This window comes from Pagrus pagrus (genome assembly GCF_965226575.1).
Source record: "Pagrus pagrus genome assembly, chromosome: 20".
Taxonomy (NCBI): Eukaryota; Metazoa; Chordata; class Actinopteri; order Spariformes; family Sparidae; genus Pagrus; species Pagrus pagrus.
The window spans coordinates 17893881-17918738 of record NC_140207.1 but is presented as its reverse complement, the minus strand read 5'-3'; the positions used below and the strand labels follow the sequence as shown (position 1 = coordinate 17918738).

Here is a 24858-nt window from a genome sequence, read left to right as displayed (position 1 = left end):
TCTTCTAACCTAAAACAAATCACAGTCCAAACTAAAAGGCTCATCATTCAGTGATAAAACAGAGGACATGTTTTGTAGTAAACACCTGAACGTTTATAAGTTTAATATGAAAAATGACACATAATTGACACAATACAAACCTTAAATGTTAACCTTCACATTTGGCTACTGGAACTGAACAGGTTACATTTAACCAACATTTCTGTCTCTATTAGGGAAACTACTAAAGTGTACCAGGTGAATATGATTCGATTATAACTGCAGATGCCTCGTCTCCACTCTGCTTCTGCTGCATCTGACGACGTCTCACACATCAGTCCTCTCGTGAGCCTCTCGGTCGTCAATGAAAAGTGAAATATATACAAAATGATATGAAGCAGTGAAGTTCAGCATCACACAACAGGCTCTCATGTATTTTGCTCCTCTCTCTGTGGGCAGAAGGAAAGAAAACAGACGTCTCACATTCCTGCTCGCTCACCCATGTATATAAAAAGGTCCAATAGCTCATAATATGTACAATAGCTATCCAGTGCTTATATTTTCTGGAGTATAAGGTTACCCCAGTTATCTGTGAATGAAGAACGGTGCATCAGAGTAAAGACTGTACCTTAATTTTCTTCAGGTTTCTAAATGCTCTCATTAACTTTGGTGTCGGTGGCTTCGGTCCAAACAGAGTCAGACCTTTCGGCTTCTCCTCAGCAGTTTTAGCACCTGCAGGGCCTTTGGCTTTTGTCAGTTTCCTTCACAAACACACACACACACACAAACACACACACACACAAACACACACACACAAAAAATGTAACTTGCGGTTGCACTTTTTGCATTTTATGTAGCGTCACAAGCATTTGTAAAGGACTCACCTTCCCTTCCTGGCCAGAACCTTCTGAGACTCTGGGTAGTGGATGAGGATATCGAACAAGTCCTTCTTCTCCAGGACGAAAAGGTTAGCAAAGCCGTGTGCTTTCACGTTAGCTGTGCGCCTGTTTCCTCCATCTTTGGCAGACTGTAGTAAACTGTGGGGGCAGAGGCAAAAATACACCATGTGTTCAATGCATAAAGTGATGGGATAGTTTGAGGTATATCTGGGGAATGCAGGCGGTCACACGGCGGCCATTTTCCTCTGATTTCATACTCGGGGTGGGAAGATGAAAAAACATTCTGACAGATTATCATTTCACCCAAATATCATTTTCACTGAAATATGGCCCATGTCCCTTCCCACCCTGAGCCTAGTGTCGGAGGAAAATGGCCGCCACGTGAATATGGGCTATAATGCTACATCCATGTAATAAACGCTACCATGTTGAAGAAAACATAATTTAGTTAGTAGGTTGTCCAAGAGTCTTGTATCTCTTAGCTTGCATGTCCATTATTATAATGTTCTCTTGCTTAAGAACGTTGTTTAGCCTTGTTTCAGATTACAAACCTGCACCAGATTGATCTGAAATGAAGGATCTCTAATTGTTCCTGCAGACAAACCTGATTTCTCCGAACACACAGCCGGCCTTCAGCGTCACAAACACAATACTGTTGTCAGGACCTCCCACCACCTGCACCGCTCCACTCTTAATGATGTACATCTCTTTACCGATGTCACCCTGCAGGGAGGGGAGCACAGAGGTCAGCATCACACTCATCTTAATAGTTCATTTGCTTGATGATGATCACCAAAGCTTATTTATTATAAGATATACCCACTTTCTTGACAACAAAGTCTCCAGGTAGGTAGACGATTGACTTGAGCCTCAGCAACATGTCCACCAACATCTGCTGGTCACAGCCCTGAAGGAGACAGAGGCAGCGTTAGACGACATCGCATTTAAAGTCTCTGACATTAAATGTACTCGTATACTTTGCATCACAGATCAACTGATCATCGATCTGATATTCAGCATTTTTCTGATTATTGGAATCGGTGTTTTTCTTTTTTTTTATCTGATTGCTGATCAAATAAATTCATTTCAAAATGGCTCTGATGCTGCAAAGTAATAAGTAAAGGCATCAAATAAATGCAGTGGAGTAAAAAGTACAATATTTGCATCCAAACTGTAGTGAAGTGGAAGTATAAAGTAACTGAAAATGGAAATACTCACGAGTACAAGTACCTCAAAATTGTACTTAAGTACAGTAATTGCTTAATAATCCCATTGCTTGTGTTTATTTATGGAGAGTTTATGGATGTAAACACAAAACAAACAGCAAACTCACCACCATGTCAGGCATGACGGTGGGCAAGTCCAGTTTTTTTTTTAACCTCTCTTAATTTAGTAATATTTTTATTTAATTTAACAATACTGTGCACACTGCTCTATTTCTGTGCACACACAGGGTCTAAAGAAGGCTTCAGTTCACAAATTAAATTAGATTAGGAAACAGATGCTCCTGACAGGGCTGCCCATTAGGGAAAAGGGGAGCGTTTCTAGGGCCCATGGAGGCAAGTAATACTCATATTCATCCTAAAGGTAACTAAATTATAGTTACTAGCCACTAGTTAGCTAGCGTCAGTGAAGGAAACACCACCACCTGTGTGAAAGAGGATGATCTCAATGATGGCAAAGACAATACTGGCTCCTGACCGGAGGACACGGTCAATGTCGGGTCACCTGAAACAGTGCGATCTTCTGGAAGGTTGCCAGGTTGACGTCCACAGCGATGGCAGTTCTCATCACCAGAGGCATCTTGTCCAGCAGCTCGGACTCATCTGGAGACAACACGGATACCTTGGTCAGAAGCATTTTCTTGACATTCCTGAGTAGTTGCTTTGCCATTTAAATATCATGATTGGGAATATTTAATAAGTGGTTCTTTTGTATCGTCAGGTTTCTTTTTCGAGGATCCATTTTTGGACACTCACCCAGCATGCCCTGAGCGGTCCAGGTGTAGTTGTACCAGGTCCGCACTCTGTTCTGGACCGCCTTGGGAATCGTGTAGGTGTTCATGTATTCAACACAGCCGTCCATTGACGCTCGGAAATATGTCTCACCTGCTGTTGCTGCCCCGATGACGTCTCTCATCTGAAAGAAGGTTTTGGGGAGTCAGGTGGTGTAAGTATAAAGACTGACAGAGAGCAGGGTGTACAACTCTTTCACCCAGAGCACTGTGGTCAAGTCCTGTATGAGACTTAAATCTCTTCCTTATATTTTTTTAATCCATAAGAGATTTTTTTTGATGCCTCTCCAATGACTCCACATTTGGTAAGAAACATCAACACATCACAGATTTGTGAATGAATCTACTGATCCTGGATCTGATCCTCTGACAGCTATCACATGACACCTTCCTACCTGTCCAATCAAACTGGAGAACACAAAGACGCCAATGAAAAAGTTCGACATCTGAAAGGAAATCTCAAAGGTGGTCGTAGGCTCTGGAAGACCGCCGATGTTGATCAGACTTCGGACAGCGAAGTAGTAACAGCGGATGTACCTGTGAGGGGACAGGGAGCAGAATGCAGAAAAAACTCAAACAAGATGGTGATTTGCTTTAGAGAGCCTGCATGAGATTTGAAAGTGATAATAGCTGCATGGCAGAGAGTTCAGACAACAACACGAACATCTGTAATCATAAAGAACTGGACAAAGTATTGAAGTACATACGCTGCGCCCTTTCCGTCATACACCCAGGTAGTCTTTCCAAGACCCTGATGTACTGAGGCCACGTAAAACACACAGGCGTTGAGATGGAGCGCGTAGAGCAGGTAACCTGTGGTGCGAGCCACTCTGCGTCAGACAGACAACAATGTCAGAGACAGAAATGGACGGGATGAGGTGTGAGTGAACTGATCTGCGAGAACGTCGAAAAAATAATACAAATTTCCAAAAAGGCGAAATCAAAAGCAATTTGTCTAACAGTCATTTGCTCCTGGAGCATTCACCTCCAGATGTAGGCCTTGGACATAACGTTTTCAAGTCGATCGCTGAACTCAAAGAAGGACTCGAGCTAGAATACACAAGGAAACAAATAGGAAATGTGAAGTCTATTCAAACCGAAATGTAAAAAGACGATTGGCCGGATGCTTACCCTGATGAAGCGGTTCAGTCGGTAGATGGAGGAGAAGTTGAAGTGCAGGCAGAGAAGGTCAAAGGGGAGGATACTGATCATATCAGTCTAAAACATAGAGGGATAAAAACAATCAGTTACACAGAAGCTTACACTACTTCTGGACCTCTGAAGTTACAACGAGTGGTTGATTTTTGTTAAGGTCCGTTATTTGATCCCCATAACTCAAAAAATGTACTTTGCTGGCATAAACACAGTGGTGGAAGAAGCATTACCATAATTTACTGAAGTGAAAGTACCAATGTGAAAATACTACGAAATTGTTCCAAGGTTTCCTCAAAAATACCTGATTGCAAATGTTGAAACACAGTCTCTAACAGGGGTCACTGGCTTGGCAGCCTCCTCGCCTGTAACCCCACTAACATCCCTTCCACCTCCTGATATGAAAGTCCGGTCATACTGCACTTTTAAACATGTGATGTGAACGCGATAATACACCTTTTGTAGAAACGTCAATATGCTACATAGCCTACGACACACAAATGTAATCACAGCAGTGGTTTGCAGAAACGTGCCAACATTTCTTGGGAAGATATTCTCGGTTTTACTGTTAACTTATGTTTACTCATGTAAATAGTAACTATTGCTGACGTAATGAAGTAAAAACTACAAAATTACCCTAAAAAATACCTCCATCTGTATAAAGGTAAATGAGTAAATGATTATTATAATGAAATTATTTTGCACCAGCGGACACACGATTACGCTCTCACCTTGAATCGTGGTGATTTCCGATAATGTTCCTTGGTCGCAGCTCTTTCTTTCTGCAGGAGATATATGATTTTTGTGAATCACACACCGATGGGTTTTAGAACACTACTGTCAATAATCGCACTATTATGCTTTTCGACTTACAATAATGTCCCCGGCTTTGACAAACTGTAGTCGGGGCTGCCACAGTACGATGTCAATAACATTCACAACGTCACTGATAATGTCACAAATGATCCAGTAGCGGTTGGCAGTCTCGTTGTGGTAAGGGAAGGCCAAGCGGGCGGTGGCGAACCAAACATTGTAGTTGTATGCCAACGATACCAAGGACAACCAGGCGATATACCGATAATCTGGAGTGAGAGAGAAACATACAGATTGAATTTAAGTATATTTACGCGTTCATGTAGTCGTGTGTTCCCTGTCTGTACCTCACCTAAAGGATCTATTGTTTTTCCCAGGACGTCATCCATCATTTCTTCAATCGGATGGAGGAGGACGTCGAAGCAGGCGCAGTTGATGTCTGGGAGGATCTTTGCTTTCTTCTTGGCCTCCTCCGCCAGCCTCTCCTCCTCTGCTTTCTTCTCGGCCTCCAGTCTTTTCTCCTCGTCCTTTTTCTTCTTCTCCTCTGCCTTTTTAGCCGCCTCTTCTGCCTTCTTTTTGTCCGCCTCTTCCTTCGCTATCCGCCTCTCTTCCATCAACCGGGTGTAGTCGTCCGTCCTCAGGAGAGGCGCTGAACGGGCAAAGAGACGTGAGTCAGACGGCCCGTTGACCATGTTTGTGTGTTTGATATCTGCCTGTGTGTTTGTTTGAACTTGTCCATACTTACTGACAGGTGGGCTGATTTCCGGGGAAGAGGCGTGAGGGTCTATGGCCTTCTCTCTGAGCTCCTCTGTCCGCTCCCTTAACCTCTGGACCAATTTTCTCAGTGTGTCATCTGTGTAACGGAAGTAGACAACAGGTGGAGGAGGAGGTTCTTCACTGGAAAGCAAAAAAAATATCTATATTAGCTCTTTAAAGGTACAATATCCACACATTTTAGTTGATAACATTCAAATTTTAAGTGAAATTATCAACAGAATGTGAAGAAATAACAGTTTTGATGTCTATATGTTATGTTGAAGAGATATCTACTTAAGTTAGCATGCTAACCACCTAGCGCGGCTTGTCCTGGTCCAAAGCTGCAAGTGTGCTAGCGGTGGAAGCACCAACACTTCCAAAGTGCTCCAAGCATGCAGTCTGGACAGCTAGCCGCATGGCTAAATGAGATAACTAGCTAATCGCAGCAACCAAGGACATTACATTAAATCTGGACACATAGCGTTGGAGATTTTATGAAGAGAATGTTTTCAGGTTTTCGTGAGACACAGATAGCTTTACTAGTCGCTAAAGTAACCGCTTACTGCTGCTATCTGTAGCTGCCATTAGCTAGGTAGCTGTGTTAGCCACTGGGACCACTGAGGTTTTCAGAACCGGAGCTGGGTGAGCTAGAAACATTCATAGAAGTGAAGAGGAGAGGTAATGATAAAGAGAGTAAATCTCACTCGTTGGCGAGAGCTTCCCGATATAAAACAAGACAGACACTAAGCTAGCCTTCTTGCTGTTAAGCTATCAGGTAATATGCTTGCTATGTCTTGTGTCGGTGCACTTGCTTGATGTTTAGCTGTGATAATAAGGTTGTCATCTTGCTAGCATTTAATGATAATTAATAAATTATATCAAATGTGTGTATGGCTACCCATATAAATGACGTCGTATAAATTAGTGCCAGATCGCAAAAAAAGTACCAATTCTTCAGTAATGTTGCTTTAAAAGGCTGTAAAAATGTTTTCTTTTCCACTTTTATCTGAACCTCAATGAGAAAACAGGATTTTGTCATTTTAATAAGACCATAAAAAGCAATTATCTCAAACAACAAAAAAACAACAAAAATCCATACAACCAATCCAACTTATGCTCTCTCTGATCATTCTCAGTCACAAATACCACTAAGCTCCTAATCTCCTTTCCTATTTTAGGAGTCACAGTGTGATCAGGGCTGCTGCTACTGCAGCTTACACACAGTATGTCCAGATACTGTTGGTACTGTAAGGAAACAGCAACAAGTAGACAAAACTGTCGAACTGTACAATCAGTTAAAAGTAGTGAATGCACAGGGTTTTGGGAGTCTATAACAAGTTAGTTTCAGATTTAGATACTCGCAGCAGCCAGCCAAAGTCAAATCACGTTAAACTGTGACAGCTCTTATTGTTTACTTGCTGTGCCGTGCCTAATGTAATACTCTGATACATGGAGAATAGAGACGTGTTCCTGAAATAGACGCAGCTCAGAGTCTCGTACAGCCTCACATGTTATTACAGTGGACAAAAGAATTTAAAATAATGTCATTGTTTCATAAATATTCAAAATGTTCTAACATAAACATCCTCTTCTCGTCATGAGATCTTAAAGTAAACTTAATCAGCTGTGATCTCATGCAGAGACAACACAATAGACCTGAACGATCTCAGACAGGGTTTCATTTCCCCTAGTGAGGAACATCTGCACTAACATCTCTGCAGGTGAAAGTGTTCTGTCAGCCACAGTTCAAGGATCGTGACTAAAAAGGCTTTCTCACTTTTGATTCAGCCATCACATGTTCTCCTGTATTCAATGTTCTACACTGTATGAACGATATACACCGTCCCATCAGAATTCACGTAAGCTACTAATAGCTAATGTTCATTATTTACATTCACTATGATAATGTGAGGTGTTTTCTTTCATGTGGGAAGTGAGGTAGATGGATATGGTTAGCAATGACAACGATGCACTGCACTCAAAGTAAACAGCCCTGGAGTCTGTTGTTCAGCAGCGAGCTAACTCAGTAGCACAAAGCACACAGGCCCCGAGTCAAAGAACAAGTGCGCAGCAGACTACCTGCACTGTTGTTTGGCCGTTTAATTACACAAAGCACACAGACCCTGAGCCAAATCAAAGGCCCGCTGTTCCAGCAACAGCCTCCTTTGGCGGCTAACGTTAGCACAAAGCACACACCTACAGCAGTAAAGACTAACTGTCACGGGAAGCCTTTTCTCAAAGGGGTGAATTCATGACAGCTTTTCTTCTTGTTTTTTTCATGTATTTCTTAAACTAACAAAGTGCAGAGAGCTCATTTAGCTCACTAACTAGCTGCTCATACATTTCCCAGCTGGCCAGCGAGAGCTGTGAGGCACTCAGTGTCAGCCAATGGGGATCATCCCTATGTTCCCCGGGTCCTATGTTCCCCAGGGCCTATGTTCCCCGCTTTGTATGTGACCAGGGAACATAGGACCCTTTTTCTAGAAAAAGGGTCCTATGTTCCCAGCTGTTAGGGTTAGGGTTAGGTTAGGGATAGGGTTCCCTGATCGGGAACATAAGACCCGGGGAACATAGGACCCGGGGGGAACATAGGTACGCTCCCAGTCAGTGTGCGTTCATGTGTTTTGGAGAAGTTACTTTCTAAATGTAACATGCTCTTGTTGGTTTCTTGAATCTTACCAACCCCACCTTAAAACAGCTGACCATCTGCCATCTTGTCTCCATCAGAATCAATCCTTAGGATGAACACTTGCTTCATTTAATTACATTAATATCCAAAATTACTTTGAACCCAGAGACGGTTCACTTCTAACCATGAGTCTGAATAGACAAACCACATGACTGCACTGCAGAAAAAAACTGTCACGTAAAGCCAAAAGTAACTTGACGTGTCAGGCCTGATATACACGGATAGCAGGGAACTGGAGCTCGCATTGGGTGAGATGTGAGGAACACACAGTCTATGATGATGCAGTCTCACCCTTCAGCCCCTTCTGGTTTGGCAGCATCACCAGCAGCAGGAGCAGCAGGGGCAGCTGGGGCAGCTGGGGCAGGGGCAGCTGGGGCAGGAGCAGCTGGGGCAGGAGCTGGAAGAAAAATATAGCAACAGTTTCTAATAATTAAACACATACACTAACAGAGACCACAATATTCTCCACTTAATAATTTGCATTTTGTAAGAGACCCTCCTTCAGACCTCTCACCTGGTTTTGGCTCCTCCTTCTTGGGCTCCTCTTCTTTCTTTTCTTCCTCTTTCTTTTCTTCTTCTTTCTTTTCTTCTACTTTCTTTTCCTCCTCTTTCTTCTCCTCCTCTTTTTCATCCTTCTTCTCAGGAGGCTTTTCTTCCTGTAAACACACAGTACTGTTACAATGTGCAGACAAAAGTGGACAACATTTTTCCGGCCGACCGTGGATCCATGTGCTAAATGCTCAGACTTCAGTTGTAACATTGTGTAATCATGTAACGGCGCCCCCAGCAGTTTCCCTTTTCTCAGTTTTATACATTAATATTGGCAGCCCGGCAGCAGTAATCCACCCTCTCTGATGAAGTGCCAAGCTGATTTCCGAGGATTTTGCTGATCTGAGTCACCTGCTACTGCCAGGACTTACCTTAAAACACCTCTGATGTACTCAGTGTGACGAGAAGGTAATAAAACACATAACCTTTTTTTGGTTTAGAAGCTGAAAATGTGCTGCTTTTAAAACTGACAAATTTAAACGTCTACAAAGTACCTTTGTGGACCAGGTCTTTTATATTTAAGATGTGAGACAGACGGGTAAAAGCTTCACCTTACTCAGCAATAAACAATATAAATTCACCATTTATTAATGATAGTAATTATAAAGTGTTACCAAAAGGGGTCAGGCCTTACCTTAGCAGGTGGAGCTGGGGTAGAAGGTGGGGCAGCAGCCGGGGCAGGGGGTGGCTCAGGGGCCCCGATCAACTTCTTCAACCTGCTGAACATGGCGGGGCTCGGTGTGGGCTGCAGCCGACAGGCTTGCCCACCCACGTCTCCTCCCGACGACCCTTTCCTGCGTGGATCTCAGATCCTTGACAGAGTCCTGAGATCCTCCACAGTCCTCGTCTCGTATCCAAACAACAGACTGAGGCAATTAAATTTCTTAGAGGCATTAAATCCCTTCGGGCACTCCCACTCGCCGGTCAGTGCCAAGAAAGACAACTGTCCTCTTGTAGGGTTGACTCCAGAGCAAGGGCCATTTAAAGGGCCTGGAGTCTTTATCACATGTTGGCAAATAAGCGTCATAATGATGAATACAAGAGTGTAGTGGTCCATTATTAAGTGAAAAGATTATTTATTATAATCACAGCAGGTTGGAGGATGGAGTATTTTCTTCATTATTACAATCTGGTCACTAATTCTGCCATTAAGTTGACAGAAATATATAAAAACAACTCAGTTTATCTGGAAAATACATCTTTCTATATATTTAAATTAAAAAAAATTGAATGGTAGTAAGTCGTGTCTGTACAGGAGGAGAGTAGCTGCTGTAAAATTAGACTGATGGGGTTATTTCAGTCTCTCCTGGCTGCACAGTTCACAGACAGAGTCTACTTAGCTAATTAACCCTCACAATGTGGCTGTGTGGCTAACGGGATTAGCCAGCAGCTCTCGCTCTTTCTCTGAACTGTAACTCCTGCCTCACACACACACACACAGCTGACAGACGTACACACACCGAGCAAACAAACAGGACAGGACGCCACGAGAAGGAAACTGTAGTTCAGTCAGGGAATTATTTATTTACCATCAAATAAATGAAATATTGTACAGCGAACATTACCAGTTGTTATGACAGATAATTTCTGTTAAGCTTTTACAACTACCGGACAATATAGTCATTACAAGCAGACTCAGACATGACAGACATGCGAGTATACAATATACAGCAAGCAGTCTCCACTTAGGGAAGTAATTTAGATTAAAATATTGCACATTTCATCAAAATAATTTGGAAATCTGTGTTTAAATACATGTCTGATGTTTGAATATGCTTGTTGTCCAAGCTAGCTGGAGTTTGTCACATAAGACAATTCAAATGTTGCTTAAAAAGTGCAACTAAGTAAAGTGAAGTTAACTTTAGAAGCGTCCATTTTCAACAACATCTCAAAATGACAGCACTCAGTACAAAAGAGTAGTAAGAGGTGGAAAATAAAACTGTACAATCACTCCCAAAAAGGAGTCATAAAAAAAATAAACATGATCTTCACTAGCGTCCAGCAGCACTCTGGGGGAAATAAATACAGAATATGGTGTGATTAGCAGTCAGCATAACTTTATACGACCACATCTAGATAGAAATGTGAGCGCTGTTACCTTCATCTTGTCAATGAATCCTTTGTTAATGTTTCCGCCGACGGCACGCAGCAGTTTGGGTGTGGGCGGTTTGGGTCCGAACAGCGCCAGTCCTTTCTTCTTCTCCTCTTCTACTTTAGCTGCTGCCGGACCCTTCGCCCTCATTAGTTTCCTACACACAGAAACATAGAGGCTGGTTAAACAGAGTGAAGGAAATACGCTGTGAAGAATGAAAAGCTGGTACAAAAAACACTTTTGTTGAATTTCCCTGTAGGGCGGGTCAATCAGGCATAACTGCAGCTGATTCCAGTCACTGATCTTGACCTCTCTGTCATGTCTGTGCTGTTGGTACCTATTATAGATTTTTTTACAAATATGGAACAAATAATATGGCTCGCTGTGAGGTTTACTGTATTAACAGAGCACAGGGGAGGGACAGACGCCGGTATTTTGGATTACTGGCAGACAGCTGTGACAGCTTCTGGAGGAATAAACACCTGGAGATGAGGAGAGCAATTCTTCTTTGGGGGATATGTTTCTGGTGGCACCCTGATGTAAGTGTATCAATATTAGGATGGTAAAGTGTTCCTGGACATAGTAACTGTAAAAATATTATATATACTATAATAATATCCTATGGGAAACGCGTTATATTACTCTGTTACTGTCACTGTACATTACCCCCAGCACTGGTTATTGTGAAGGTGAGTAAGAAAGTAATAAATTGCCAAAAATGATAATCTGTTTGCGCGTGTTATGATCCATCTCCTTTGAAACCACTGTGACTTTATTTGTGCCTCCGACTCACCTTCCCTTCCTGGCCAACACTTTCTGAGACTCGGGGTAGTGCACCAGGATGTCAAACAGGTCCTTCTTCTCCAGGACAAAGAGGTTAGCAAAGCCGTAGGCTTTTACATTAGCTGTCCGCCTGTTCCCTCCATCTTTAGACGACTGCAGCAGACTGAGACAAAAACAAACAAACAAACAAACCATTTCATGACTGAGAATTCTTTGAAAGTGGTTTTTGTTTGTGGATTTGAATCTATAGTCGTCTGTGCACATCAAACATCTGTGCTGATGTTTGTCACAGTGTGACAATTAGAAATTTACAGTACTCTAAGAGTTGTTCCTCAGACTGCAGATTCGGTCTGACAAAGAGAAACAGTGAAATCTATCTCACCTGATTTCTCCGAACACACAGCCGGCCTTCAGCGTGACGAACACAATACTGTTGTCAGGACCTCCCACCACCTGCACCGCTCCACTCTTAATGATGTACATCTCTTTACCGATGTCACCCTGCAGGGAAGGACGAGTCGTATACATACAGAAAGATAACAAACACATGACAGGTTGTTAAGAACAGACCGCAGATATTTACATAAAGGATCCAGGATGATGATAATACGACAATAACTCACTTTTTTCACGACAAAGTCTCCAGGTAGATAGATGATAGACTTGAGCCTCAGCAACATGTCCACCAACATCTGCTGGTCACAGCCCTGTGAAGAAAATCAAACAATTAAAAAAAGGTTTGATTTCATATCCAAACTGCAGCGTGCCTGTGTGACTGTGTGCTGTGGGGTCTTTAGAAGAGGCACCTTGAAAAGATCGATCTTTTGAAAGGTTGTCAGGTTGATGTCCACAGCGATGGCGGTTCTCATCACCAGAGGCATCTTGTCCAGCAGCTCGGACTCATCTGAAAGCATCGAGATAATACAGAAGAGGTAGTACCAATCTTTTTCATGATTCAGCATGTGTGTGTCACAATATACGGATATTGACGACAATCATGATAGATGGCAGATGAGTCTGAGAGGCATCTTTTTTATTTGTTTGTATGAATGTTTGTTACATTCCGACTGAGCACTGTGTTACTGACCCAGCATGCCCTGTGCGTCCCAGGTGTAGGTGTACCAGGTGCGGACTCGGTTCTGCACTAAAGTGGGGATGTGGTTGGTCACCATGTACTCCACGGTGCCGTCCATAGAGGCTCGGAAGTACGTCTGTCCTGCTGTGGCTGCACCGATGACATCTCTCATCTGAGGCAAGATGGCGGAGACAATAAACACATGAACAGAGGAAAACAGCACAGTAGATATTAATGCAATGTGTTGTTAAAATGCTATATTAACACATTAATAAGCCTTTTCACAGTCAAGACTCCACAGGGAACCAGAGAGAGACAGCTGAAGCGATGGTTGATGGGCTGTTAGTGAAGCTATCACGCTACGATGACTGATGATTGTCAGTATCATTTCTAACACAACATTCATCTCTCACTACGTCACTACAACAAACAGGTGATGACACGCTACTCTGGAGACGCTAATTTCTATCAGGTTTCTAGACGATGCTACGGACAGAATGAGCCTCGAGGTTACCTGTCCAATCAAACTGGAGAACACAAAGACGCCCGTGAAAAAGTTTGTCATCTGAAAGGTAATCTCAAAGACGGTATGGGGTTCGCTAAGACCCCCGATGTTGATCAGACTGCGGACGGCGTGGTAGTAACAACGCAGGTACCTGTGGAGAGGGTGGGGGCGTTAGAGGCGCTGTCACAATCTACACTACAGTCACTGGCCTGCTTTCTGGACAGAAAGACAGAAGTGTGTGTGAACATGTGGTTTTGGGGGGGAGGGTGTCAGTCTGCAAATCATTGTTATTTCCCTTTCAAGTTTGATTCCCTTGTTGCCTTGCTGCAAACTTAAAAAAAAAAAATGAAAAAAGAAAAAAGAAAAAGCAGAAAAAGATTTTAAAATATGACATAATTGACTACCTGGGCAAGAAAGATGGACATAAACAAAGCCCCAAAAAGGTAGTTTGTCATCTGAAAGATCTGTCCGAACATGGTGTCTGGAATCGGCAACTCAGCAATCATCAGCAGGGACTTCTCCGCATAGAAGAAGCAGCTGAGGTAACTGCAGCAGCAGCAGACATGGAACATACAATGAATCTTTAACATGGGATTGTCTTTGATAGAGAAAAGTTATGTTCGATATTCAGGCTATCATATCTTACTCTCACCACAGCTGTGTTATTTTGTCTGGTCTATGGTTTAAAGGTCCAACATGTAGGATTTAGGGGGGATCTATGAGCAGAAATGTAATATAATATGAGTGTATAATCACCTTAAACTGAGAATCGTTGTGTTTTTGGCACCATCATGTCTCTACGGGAGCCCAAAATGGACAAACCAAACACTGGCTCTAGAGAGGTTCTTTCATGTTTTCAGCAGCCAATGTAGGGGAGGGTGAGACGAGGGGTGTTCAGTTGGTTGTAGTCTGCAACCTCACAGCTCGAAGCCGCTGAATCCTACGCACTGGACCTTTAACCGTCTTTAAAACTGAGCAATATGAGTACATTTACCTGGTAACCACCAAAGTATTTACATCTGAGCAGTTTGCTAATGGTGTGATTATACTGCACTGCCCTAATGTGTTGACATCAGTCCAACATGTGTTCATGAGCATCTTAATGAGACAGAAGTATCAGTGTTTAGTGTTAACTACTGATACTCAGATAAAGGAAATGAAAGGTTTTGTACTTACGCGCTGCCGTTACCAGAGTAGACCCATTTAGTTTGCCCGATGCCCTGGTAGTCTGACGCCACATAGTAAAAGCAGGCGTTGAGGTGGAGCATGAAGAGAAGATAGCCGATGGTCCGAATCACTCTGACGGAAAAGAAAAGGTTGGTTAAGTTCTTCATTTATCTCTCGTTCTAATTTTAATGTTTATCGATGAACTACACAGATTTTATTAACCATTTACAACATATCACAAGCATCAGTTGCAACTTTATAATAAACAATTACCTAATTAAAGGTTTATAAAGCATTTCATTGTTTGTTAACAGTGAAATAACTATTAATTAATGTGCAATTAACTATAAATTTACCGTTTGTTAATAATGATAAGTATGAGTTGACACAATAACTGTTACACATTCACCTTAGAGTCTACAGTGTTATTATTTCCTTATTTCTTTCACATACATAATTATATAGTATTTAAACGTAGCTAATGTTAAGTCAAACACCTCGAAAGACACATTTGTTTATTATTGTTAATTTTTAATTCATTTAATTTTTGTTTTTAATTTACATTCTTTATATTAATTCATCTTTATATACTTTTTAACTCATTATTTTCTAATTTTTTTATTAAAAATGTTCTTATTTCAATATCAACTCTGTGCATATTACTTTATTTAATTTTCTAATGACTCCAAGGCTTCATGCATAATTGTAAGAACGGTGAAAATGAGTCTTACCTCCAGATGTAAGCCTTGGCCATGATGCTCTCTAGTCGATCGCTGAACTCAAAAAACGTATCTGCCTTGAGAAGAAGCGTGAGAATGTTACTCAGGTAAACTGACTTCAGCGCGTTTTGATCACAACAAAGGGCAACATGAGTAAATTCACCTTCAGCAGACGATTGGCTCTGAAAATGGATTTGAATCCAAACTGGAAGTACAGCAAGTCGAACGGCAGGAGGCACATCAAGTCAATCTGGTGAGCAGAGACACGTGTGAGGTCACTGAGGTGAGTTCATCCTCATGCTCCAGGTTCAAACAATTCAAGTTACTGTACCGTGAATCTCTCTGAGTCTCTGTAGTTCTTCTTTGTCATCACTCTGTCTTTCTGAAAGGCAGAAGATAACACAGTCATGTTACATCATAAATGTTCAGTAACAGGCGCTGTTGTCAGGACTATCTGAGGCTTACTATGATGTCTCCTCCTTTGACAAACTGCTTGCGGGGCTGGAAGATGATGGTGTCTACGAGGTAGATGAGGTCGGCCAGCAAATCGGCGGCGAGCCATTGAGGGTTGGTGTTCTCGTTGTGGTACGGGAAACACAGGCGGGCCGTGACGAACCAGGTGTTGTAGTTGAAGGCCAGAGTCACCAGGCTCAGCCAGGCGATGTAGCGGCGGTCTGTGAAAGGGTCGATGGTCGTCCCGATCACTGAGTCCATCTGGTCCTCGATGGGCTTCAGCACAGCGTCCACCACAGACCAGGAGGCTTCTTTCAACCTTGTCTCCATGGCCTTCTTCTCCACCGTTTTCTCCTGCTCTGCAGCCTCTGCTTTCTTTTTCTCCTCCTCCTCTTTCTTCTTCTCCTCTGCCTCCTTCTTCTTTTTCTCAGCCTCCTCCTTCTTCTTCTTCTCGGCCTCCTCCTTCTTTATCCGGTCCTCCTCTGCTTGTCTTTTCCTCTCCTCTATGACTCTTGTGTAGTCATCTTTGAGAAGCAGAGGTGCTGAAAGGACAGTATTGTAATTTACCTCTCTGTCTATCTCCCCAAAAAAAAGCATCAATGATCAACATGATCATAAATTGCAAATATGAAGCTATTGTGCTCCAGCTGAAGTGAAGCTCTAATGTGCACACAGACCAATAACTGTGTTTTTACTCACTGACAGGAGGGCTGATCTCTGGGGACGAGGCATACTGGTCCACAACTTTCTCCCTGTAGAGCTCCAGTCTCTCTCGCATCCGTTTGACGATGGCTCGGAGCTGCTCATCTGAATACATGTTGATGACGATGGGTGGAGGTGGAGGTGGGGCCTCCTCTTGTCTGAAGATGGAAAATACCAACAGAGAAATTAGCTGCACAGTCATTCATTCAACATCGAGACGGTCTGCAGAGATATCTATTGTGGTTAGCATGCTAACCAGCTAGCCCATTCCGGTCCAAAGCTCCTGTGCTGGCGGTGTTAACACCAACATTCCTCTGGTCCCCCAAGCTCCCACTCATACTAGCTGCATGGCTAACTGAGCTAACTAGTTAATTGGAGCTACAGTTAGCAGCAGTTAGCAGTTCCTCTGGTGGCATGCTGCTGCCTACTTGTTCTGAGTGTAAATTTGACAGCAGGCCAAATCTTACATATTGCACCTTTAATGTAGGACGAGGGCGAATTCTGAATGTAATGGTGATGGAGAAATGAAAACATTTGTAGCAAGACAACTAGTAACATGTTACTTTGCAGCTGTAACCAAAAATGTATTAGCTATCGGTTCTTCGTGATGAGCCACAGTTACCGCCATATCAAGCATGATTTAGCATACTTTAACTCATGTTTTGGCACTGTCACTGCTCTCATAGCTTTACAAAACGACCGTACACTACCTGCCTAGCACCAAATTACAAAGTTGGCAACTGTCAGCTGGAACATGGGGCAGCATTTAAGCTAGCAGCCTAAAAGACAACATTTCTTTTAAGTTCAAGGAGTATTATAGACAAAAAACTGAGATAAAATAGGACTTACATTCCCTAAGTTGCTAGAAACACAACAGGAAGAAATGCTAATGTTGCTAATGTATCAGCTGAATGTAGACATAGCTAACAAGTTGGCCACACCAACAAAAGCTTATGTCACTGTTGTGTTTGTAGCTTTTTTTCTACTGCTGTTAAACATGCAGCATGTCATTCTGCCACTAGGGGTCTCTCTGCAAAACAAAACAAAACAAAGCAAAACAAAACAAAACAGAAGACATAAAAGTAGTGAAGGATCATGGGAGTTGTTGTCTCCATTGTTAAACAACTTTTTGACGCTCTTCCAGAAGTTATAGCGACAGGCGACCAAATTAAGTTTGAACCTTTTGTTGGAAACATTTAGGATAATGGAAGTGCAAAACTCAATAATATAAAGGACTACAACGAAGGTCTATTCTTTTCTTTTAGATATTTTAATGCAGAAATGTTACATATTACATCTTTAAAACAATCTCTTTGTTTGAAGGTTTTAAATTAAATGCAAGTTACCTGAATTATTTTTTATTCAAACCAGCCAACCAGCCCACTGTGACTTTGTGACTTTATACAAAAGGCTTATTTTAAGTGTACAGGAGCTGCTTTTCATACATGGCTTAACATAGTAATAATGATTTGTAATGTCAAATAAACATTTATACTGTGAAATGACATTTTAAGTGGAAAGGTGAAGTTGATGAAGAGCACAGGCAGAGGACAGGAAGGACTTGTCTGTGTTCTTATGTCGCCTCCTAGTGGACAATATCCAGCAAGACATGTGGCTGACAGGAGGAGACTTGTTTGTGTCCAGTCATTAAAAATAAATCTCCTAGTAATTGAGTGAGTGTTAATACCATGACAGTACATTTATGAAATGATAGGTTTAAAAAAATGCCAACATTTTTTTTTTAAATGAGAAAACAATAATAATAAGTAATTATAGTATAGTATAGTATAGTATTATATATAGTAGTAATTTCTGCTGTAAGGCTTGATCCACTTATGTGAAGACCTGCACTGTCTGCTACTCATATATTCATATTCATACATGTACATTTATACCTATTTATGACTGTACATGTGCACATATTTATATTTAATTTAGAGATTTATAGATTAAGCTCAGATATCTAGGGTCCATTTCCTCAGTGTTCTGACTTTATCTTTATTTTTGCTTTTATTTTTATTTATTTTTTCATTTCATCATTCGCACTACTTTAAATTAAATAAGACTTGAGAGGTTTTAGACATCTGCATCCAAAATATTCAGTTTTTTTCAGAAATATAAATGTGTACATGTAAGAGGTTCCTTCAAAACTCCTGACAAACATAAAGAGCTTGATGATTAAATCTGATTATCAGATTGAAAGGTCAGATGCCCCAAAATAAGATTCCCAAATCCCAAGTGCTGTCAGTGCTGCCCTCCAGTGGACACCCAGTGTTACAACATGTACAAACAAACATCATCTTGATAGATGTTCTAGCAGGTAGTTTCCAGTGTTGTTTCAGCTTGTACCAGCATACACTGGAAAATGCACTTCTAAAGCAAAACTGAATGTTTTATTTTCTGATTTTGAAGCCTTGTGTCAAACCAAAAATCACGCTGTCATCCTGATTAATGTTCATCATTATGAATTGTCCTTTTCAAATTAGTCAATATAATGAAACACCGGTGTCGCTCATCAGAAGTGCATGAGATCCTTTCACATGCCAGTTATAATCAGCCTGTGTCATTCTCGCTCTGCTGTGGAGTTCAGTATGCTACTGTCACCTCTGAGCTCTGACACCCACAGGCTATTTATTCCACATGTCACTCAGGCTGATGTGTGACACCTCTAACTGTGCTCCACATAGAGCTCCTACTGTAGCTCCCACCACCACCACCAGCGCTCCTTTATCATCCACTGATGTAACATGTGTTCACAACTGTGAGGATCAGCAGAAACTGTCTGTACCTTTTCGCCTCCGTGGTTTTCATTGCGGGGCCAGAAGCGGCCTCGGTGAGCTTCTTAAAACTAAAAAGCTGAAAAGCTTTTAATCCACTTTCAGGTCATCCCCCTGTTAATGTGCATGTGGCACCAGCGGATAAAGATCTCACATGCTGCGCTCATCTCTGAGGGCTGCCTCTCTCTCTCTCTCTGCCATCTTGAAAGGGAATCTGATTAATTAGTGTTAATTTGGTGATTAAGTTGATACCGTGTGGTGTCAGTGTCTTGGCAGGCGTGTGTTTTGGTAAGCTAAAGTGGAGTTTGGATACTCTAGGGATAAACACACTATATTTACTGTCTTTACATGCCGGTGCTTTTATTTCTAGAACAAAAATCAGGTAAAAAAAACAACAAAACAAAGCACTTTGTGATTCTGAAGGTGTATTAATGGAAAACTACCAAAAGTGCAGCTCTTACCCTTCAGTTCCAGCTTGATCAGGGTTGGCTGGAGCTGCTGTAGGGGCCGGTGCCGGAGCAGGGGCCGGGGCTGGAGCAGGGGCCGGGGCCGGAGCAGGGGCCGGGGTTGGAGCTGGAGCTGGAGCAGGAGCGTTGGCCGGGGCCGGAGCTGACTCTGAGAAAGGGGAACAATCCTAGTTACATTTTTATCTCCTCCAGGTTTGATTGCTGCATTTTTATTCTGGTCTCCTGGCAGAAAATCCAAAAACTTCAACTCACACAATATCTGCTGCCCTGCTGGATTGATTTTAGGATCTTACTGCTCATCTTTAATGGTGTCATTTGTAGAATACGGCCAGAATTCAAAGGGAGCTCCAAAAACATAGGGGGGAAGAGTATCATCATCATCATCATCATCACCAGTATTATGAACAACTGCTGCTCTTTGCTAGCTATCCTTGGCTGTGGACTAGCTAGCTGTCATCAGCTCATGGCTCAATTAAGCATAGAGACGGTGGACTCTTTGCCTTGACCAAGACCTCAGATCACGGGGGAGTCACCACGGGCAACGGTGCTCCGGTAAAAGACGGAAAGGGTAGTGAACTCGCCTATGGCATATATCTCCCACCTGAAACTACAGAGGTTATCGCACTCTATCGCCTCTTGAAGTACAAAGTGGTATTACAAGACAGGACGAGGCTAGCTGGCTGCAACACGGTACATAGATATCAACATTGTTGTTTCTTCACATTCTGATGGTAGTTTAAGTTACATTTTTTGCATGTTTTAAAATAAAATTCAGGCCACATATTACAAATAGCCCCTTTAAAACCTTGCATTTTATCATTTAATCTCATCTTATGTTTCACATTTTGAATCTCTCATTTCTTTTAATTGTTTTGTTTATGTGTATCATGTAAAGCGCTATTTTTTGTCAAATAATGTCATTATTGTTAAAATAGGTGGAAGCATCTGCCAGTTGCTTAAAGAGGCCGTATGTAACAATTTGTAGCAATTTACATGTATTCATATTTTTTTATTGGCCGTATGAGAGCGGATTGTAAGGCGACGTGAAAAAGGAGACCTCATCGTCTCTCTCGGTCGTCTGTGCAAGCCTGTGGGCGATTTGTTTAAGTTGTTCACTGCTGCTGGACTGTGGATTTCTTTGTGAACGACTCGGCCCTGATTTTCCACGACACTCCAAAAGATGCACGTTGCCTCAATCCGTGAGTGTTACAGTGTGACGATTGTTCAGGAGTTAAATCTCTCTCTGGTTGTCAGAGACATTAAATGACATTAAATGCTGTATTGAGTGACAGGTCTTCAATGTTTGACCCGCTTATTGTGCTCAGCCCTCAAACTGCTGCAGGACAGCTGTCTGAACTGAGAGCAACGTGATCAACAGGTGACTGGAGTTCGATTTAGGCCTCAGACAGCCGGCACAAAGACATCTGGACGGACAATAAGCTGAAGAAAAGCAATCCAGACCTGAAGTTTTCATATCAATAAGCTGTCAACGGGCAGTTTATGTCATTCATGCGCCTCTTTGTTGTCTTAATGATCAGATTTTCGTCTTGATCGATATCTCAGGTTATTACATCCATTTGAAGCTTCATGAGAAAAACTACAAATGACATATTCCTTTATTCCTGCGACTTTATCTGTCTGGAACACAGCTTTAAGGAGAGGCAAAGGACATCACAATAAAAATCCCTGCCAAACACAAAGGGACATCCAGTAATTTCACTTCTAAATGTTTCCCCAAAATGAGCGATGACTTACCCTGCGGCTTGTCCACTGTCTTGGCCTCATTCTCCTTATCAGCTGGCTTCTCCTCCTGCACCACAAATCAACATTTCCCACAAAGTCAGACACTCGGCTTCATTAGTCAAACCACGGCCATTAGAGAGAGACATTTTAATTTAGAGAGCATGTTTTTTAATAATAGTGAATTTAGCATTTGACAAATGGCTCCCCTGCCCGATGATAGACTCTTTTAAAAACAGTCTGCGTCTGAGATGAATAGAACCCAGAAGGGCCCGTTGGGTAATGAGCGATCTCAATGAGGTCCGTGTAATGAAACAATTTCATTTGATTCTTTGTTGGCGAGAGTGCTGAGCAAATTGAATGGATGGAGGAGCAGATAAGACGCCTCTGCTGTGATCTTAGGAGAAACAAATGTAACCAAACTGGCTGTATTACAGGCCGGATGCAGGGCTTTCATTTTCTGCGGTCATGCTTGATTTCAGTCTTGGCTGCTGCTGCTGCTGGCACACGCTGATGAACAATATGAAAGCTATGGAAAGCTTGTAAGAGCATCGCAGAACAATCCGATACCCTTTGAGATAGGAATAACAATATCTTAAACTGAGTATACAACACGTCGTTCTCTGGCTCCAAACAAATCTTACCTTGGCTGGAGCTGGAGCCGGAGCTGGGGCTGGAGCCGGAGCTGGAGCCGGGTCAGGGGCCGCTCTGGTGGTCCCTGAAGCTGCTGGTGGCTGCGGGCCACTGAAGAGGCCCTTAAACTTGCTAAACATGGCTACAAACCTACAGGTGCATCTGTTTGCAAGTGACTCTGCAGAGAATGAACTGACTCCTAAGGAGCTGAGAGATCCCGCTGCTATGACTGCTTATAGCTCCGCTAATGCTCTTGCACAGAGAATAGCCCCCACCACCAGTGACATCTAAGCCCATCACCATCTCATATAAGATCCCAATAGGCTTATAGGTGACCACAGGCAGGGCTGAGACGCTTGAGGACTGTGTTAACCATTGCACGTTACTGCTGTAACTGTGCCTGTGCACCAAACACTTTAATGTTACACTGTCAGAATGATGCCTGTGCCCTGAAGGAGACATAATGTGGTCTGCTGAGGAAAAATAAGGAGTCACGTTTGAGATCCAGCTAGTTAAGCTGTAAATATTTTAAACAGCAGTGGAGGGAGTACTCAGATCTATTACTTAAAGGGTAACGCCGCGATTTTTAATCATTCAAATGTGTTTACAGGTCTTGGGGAGTACTACTGTGCATGTAATGTGCAAAAGTAATACATTACCCACAATGCAACTTAGCCACTGAGTGACATCCCTGGAGGAAATTTATCAGATTACATGCAGCTCCCTCTGCAGCCACAAAAGGCTTCATCCTACTTTTTCCCACATATGCAGCAGTACTCTTCAAGACCGTAAACACATTTTAATGTGTGAAATTGGTGGCATTACCCTTTAAGTTAAATGAACAACACCACAGTGGAGAAATATTTTTGTTATAAGTCCTGGGTTTCAGATTTGTACTTCAGTATAAGTACGAAAGTATCAGCGTCACAACACATTTAATGCAGATAATAAGTGCTGCGTCATATTTAATTTATTGATTACATCTCCTATAATTGATCTGTATCAACTAAGAAGTTACCAAAGTGTAGTGGAGTACAGGTGACAATATTTCCCTCTAAAATGTAATGATGTGGTATAAAGTAGCAGAAAATTGACATAAATACAAGTAACAAAAGGGCTAGGGAATGCTGTATGTCAGTGAGGGTCCTCGCAAAGATAGTACAAGATTTTGTGTGTGTGTGTGTGAGAAGCTCTGTGTTTGCCTGAAGGTAGAGCCTATAGTTAAAGCTCAGGTGGGTCTTGCAGGGGGCTGAGTGTGATGATGAGTCATATTTTCATCAAGTAAAGGTGCTGTGAAGTAGAATTAGTGAGGATGTTTTGAGTTTTCTTTGAGTCAGCACTCACTGACCGTCAGAAGAAAAGCATCTTAGAGTCGTTGAACATTAAAGTGCCACTGATCTGACCACCTGTGTGCTTGTGCGCATACATGTTTGTCCTTGTGTATATGCTTACAATAGCACCAGTCACACCACTGGTCAAATACGCCACATGTTGGCTTTAAAATCTGGAAATTTGAGCAAAATGTGAAAAGTCTTCATATGTTTTTCCTTTGCAGCAGCCTACAGTACCTGAACACACCATTACACGTCACATGAAGACTTCACATCATGAATACATTGAGCTGACTTCATAATGAGCATGACACACATAAGGGGGAAACTATAAGTAAGGCTATTTTCACTCATAAATCTCTCTCCTTTGTCATTTTCATTATCTTTGCATATTTCCCTGTTCTCATTGAGCCCTTATCTCAGTGAGACTCTCACACGCTCGCTTGTCGTTCAGAATAAAATGACACCGCCATCGCCCACCCACTCGGCCCATATTCTGCTGTTCCATTCCTCTTGTCACGCTGGGGGACGACCGTCGAAAATGCCACGGTGACGCAGACGGTGCTCGACTCAGCCGTGGGCTTCGTGTAATGTATCTCCGAGCGTTCTCAAGGACCATTGACTCGTCTGGGGCGCAGGAGAGGAGGGAGTGCGTGCAGGAGGGAAGCAGGCGAGTGCTGATGCACTTTTTCGAGGCTCTCCATCTTTCCGCTGTCCAGTGATGCAGGGAGATAGGTCATTAGATCCTCTCCATCTCTTCCATTAATCTAATTAAGCCTTGGGGGTTGGGCCTAGCCCCTGACATTGCTGCAAAAGAGCAAGAAGCTTGTTTTTTTGTTTTACTCACTGTGCGCTGAGGGAGAGGAAAGAAAATCCTTTAGTGTACTCAAAATGTTCAGATTGTACATGACTCACGTGAAATAGAAGAAAAACTGTTAAAAGGAGATGAATGACTGCATTTGCAATATAACACTGGATTGAACCCTGATCCTTCACCTGCTCTCGCTCTCCACCACACCGCCCTGACCTCCAGGATGGAGGCAGCTAACAGTTTCAGCTGTCAGTCAGCGGCACGGTGACAATAGACCCTGACAGCGGCAGAGCTCGAGGTAAATTTATAGCACAAAGTGGAGGAGGCTGAATTCTCCGGTGGCCGGTGACATATGACTCACCGCTCTAATTGGTGTAATACAGAGCAGCTCTCAACCAGGGGTCTGCAAATTATAAGACAGCCGAACCAAGGGAGGCCAATTCACAGAGTAATCATAGTGGCAAATGCCACAATGATTACCACTTTAACAATGCCATAAAAATCAAGCACTGTTCAGTTTCTGTGTGAGGGGTCCCCCTTCAGCGGATGGAAGTAGGAGGGAAATGGCCGTGATTTGTTCCCAGAAAAAGGCTGTTTGAAGGACGCCATAGGAAATCAATGGGTCCTACAGAGAAGAGGTCCAGAATATTTAGAGGGTGGGAGCTTTGACTCATAGGTTGAACGTATATTTAGAAAGTTTAAATCGGTTGTGATTGAACAGGTGCAGCGTTGCATAACCACAACATTTGTGA

The 24858-nt window shown here is 42.5% G+C and overlaps 2 protein-coding genes across 2 annotated transcripts; both read right to left on the bottom strand.

Annotated features, from left to right (window-relative positions):
• Window positions 1-65: 65 nt before the first annotated feature.
• LOC311249494 (cyclic nucleotide-gated channel beta-3-like) lies at window positions 66-9660 on the bottom strand. The gene is made up of 18 exons (XM_084340557.1): window positions 9486-9660; window positions 8817-8958; window positions 8594-8699; window positions 5603-5754; window positions 5210-5506; window positions 4918-5126; window positions 4776-4826; window positions 4024-4110; window positions 3878-3942; window positions 3600-3722; window positions 3288-3429; window positions 2858-3017; window positions 2607-2704; window positions 1702-1785; window positions 1483-1601; window positions 864-1016; window positions 608-740; window positions 66-428 (listed from the first exon to the last, which is right to left on the bottom strand). The coding sequence occupies exons 1-18, from the start codon at window positions 9576-9578 to the stop codon at window positions 408-410; spliced, it is 2235 nt and encodes a 744-aa protein (XP_084196683.1). The 5' UTR covers window positions 9579-9660; the 3' UTR covers window positions 66-407.
• Window positions 9661-10535: 875 nt separating this feature from the next.
• Window positions 10536-22104, bottom strand: LOC311249496 (cyclic nucleotide-gated channel beta-3-like; the record flags this gene model as incomplete). Its single annotated transcript, XM_084340559.1, has 17 exons — window positions 10536-10860; window positions 10950-11100; window positions 11737-11889; window positions 12109-12227; window positions 12350-12433; window positions 12533-12630; window positions 12814-12973; window positions 13316-13457; window positions 14483-14605; window positions 15205-15269; window positions 15356-15442; window positions 15524-15574; window positions 15658-16187; window positions 16345-16505; window positions 19586-19739; window positions 21347-21401; window positions 21976-22104. The coding sequence occupies 17 exons, from the start codon at window positions 22102-22104 to the stop codon at window positions 10843-10845; spliced, it is 2280 nt and encodes a 759-aa protein (XP_084196685.1). The 3' UTR covers window positions 10536-10842.
• Window positions 22105-24858: the final 2754 nt, after the last annotated feature.

Bases quoted from the DNA above. Each gene is read 5' to 3' on its own strand.
- LOC311249494 (XM_084340557.1), bottom strand. From the start codon at position 9,578: ATGTTCAGCAGGTTGAAGAAGTTGATCGGGGCCCCTGAGCCACCCCCT. The intron at 8,700-8,816 runs GTGAGAGGTCTG...TTTTTCTTCCAG, and splicing joins GAAGGAGGAGCCAAAACCAG to CTCCTGCCCCAGCTGCTCCT. The intron at 5,755-8,593 runs GTGAGACTGCAT...TTTGCTTTCCAG, and splicing joins AAACCAGAAGGGGCTGAAGG to TGAAGAACCTCCTCCTCCAC.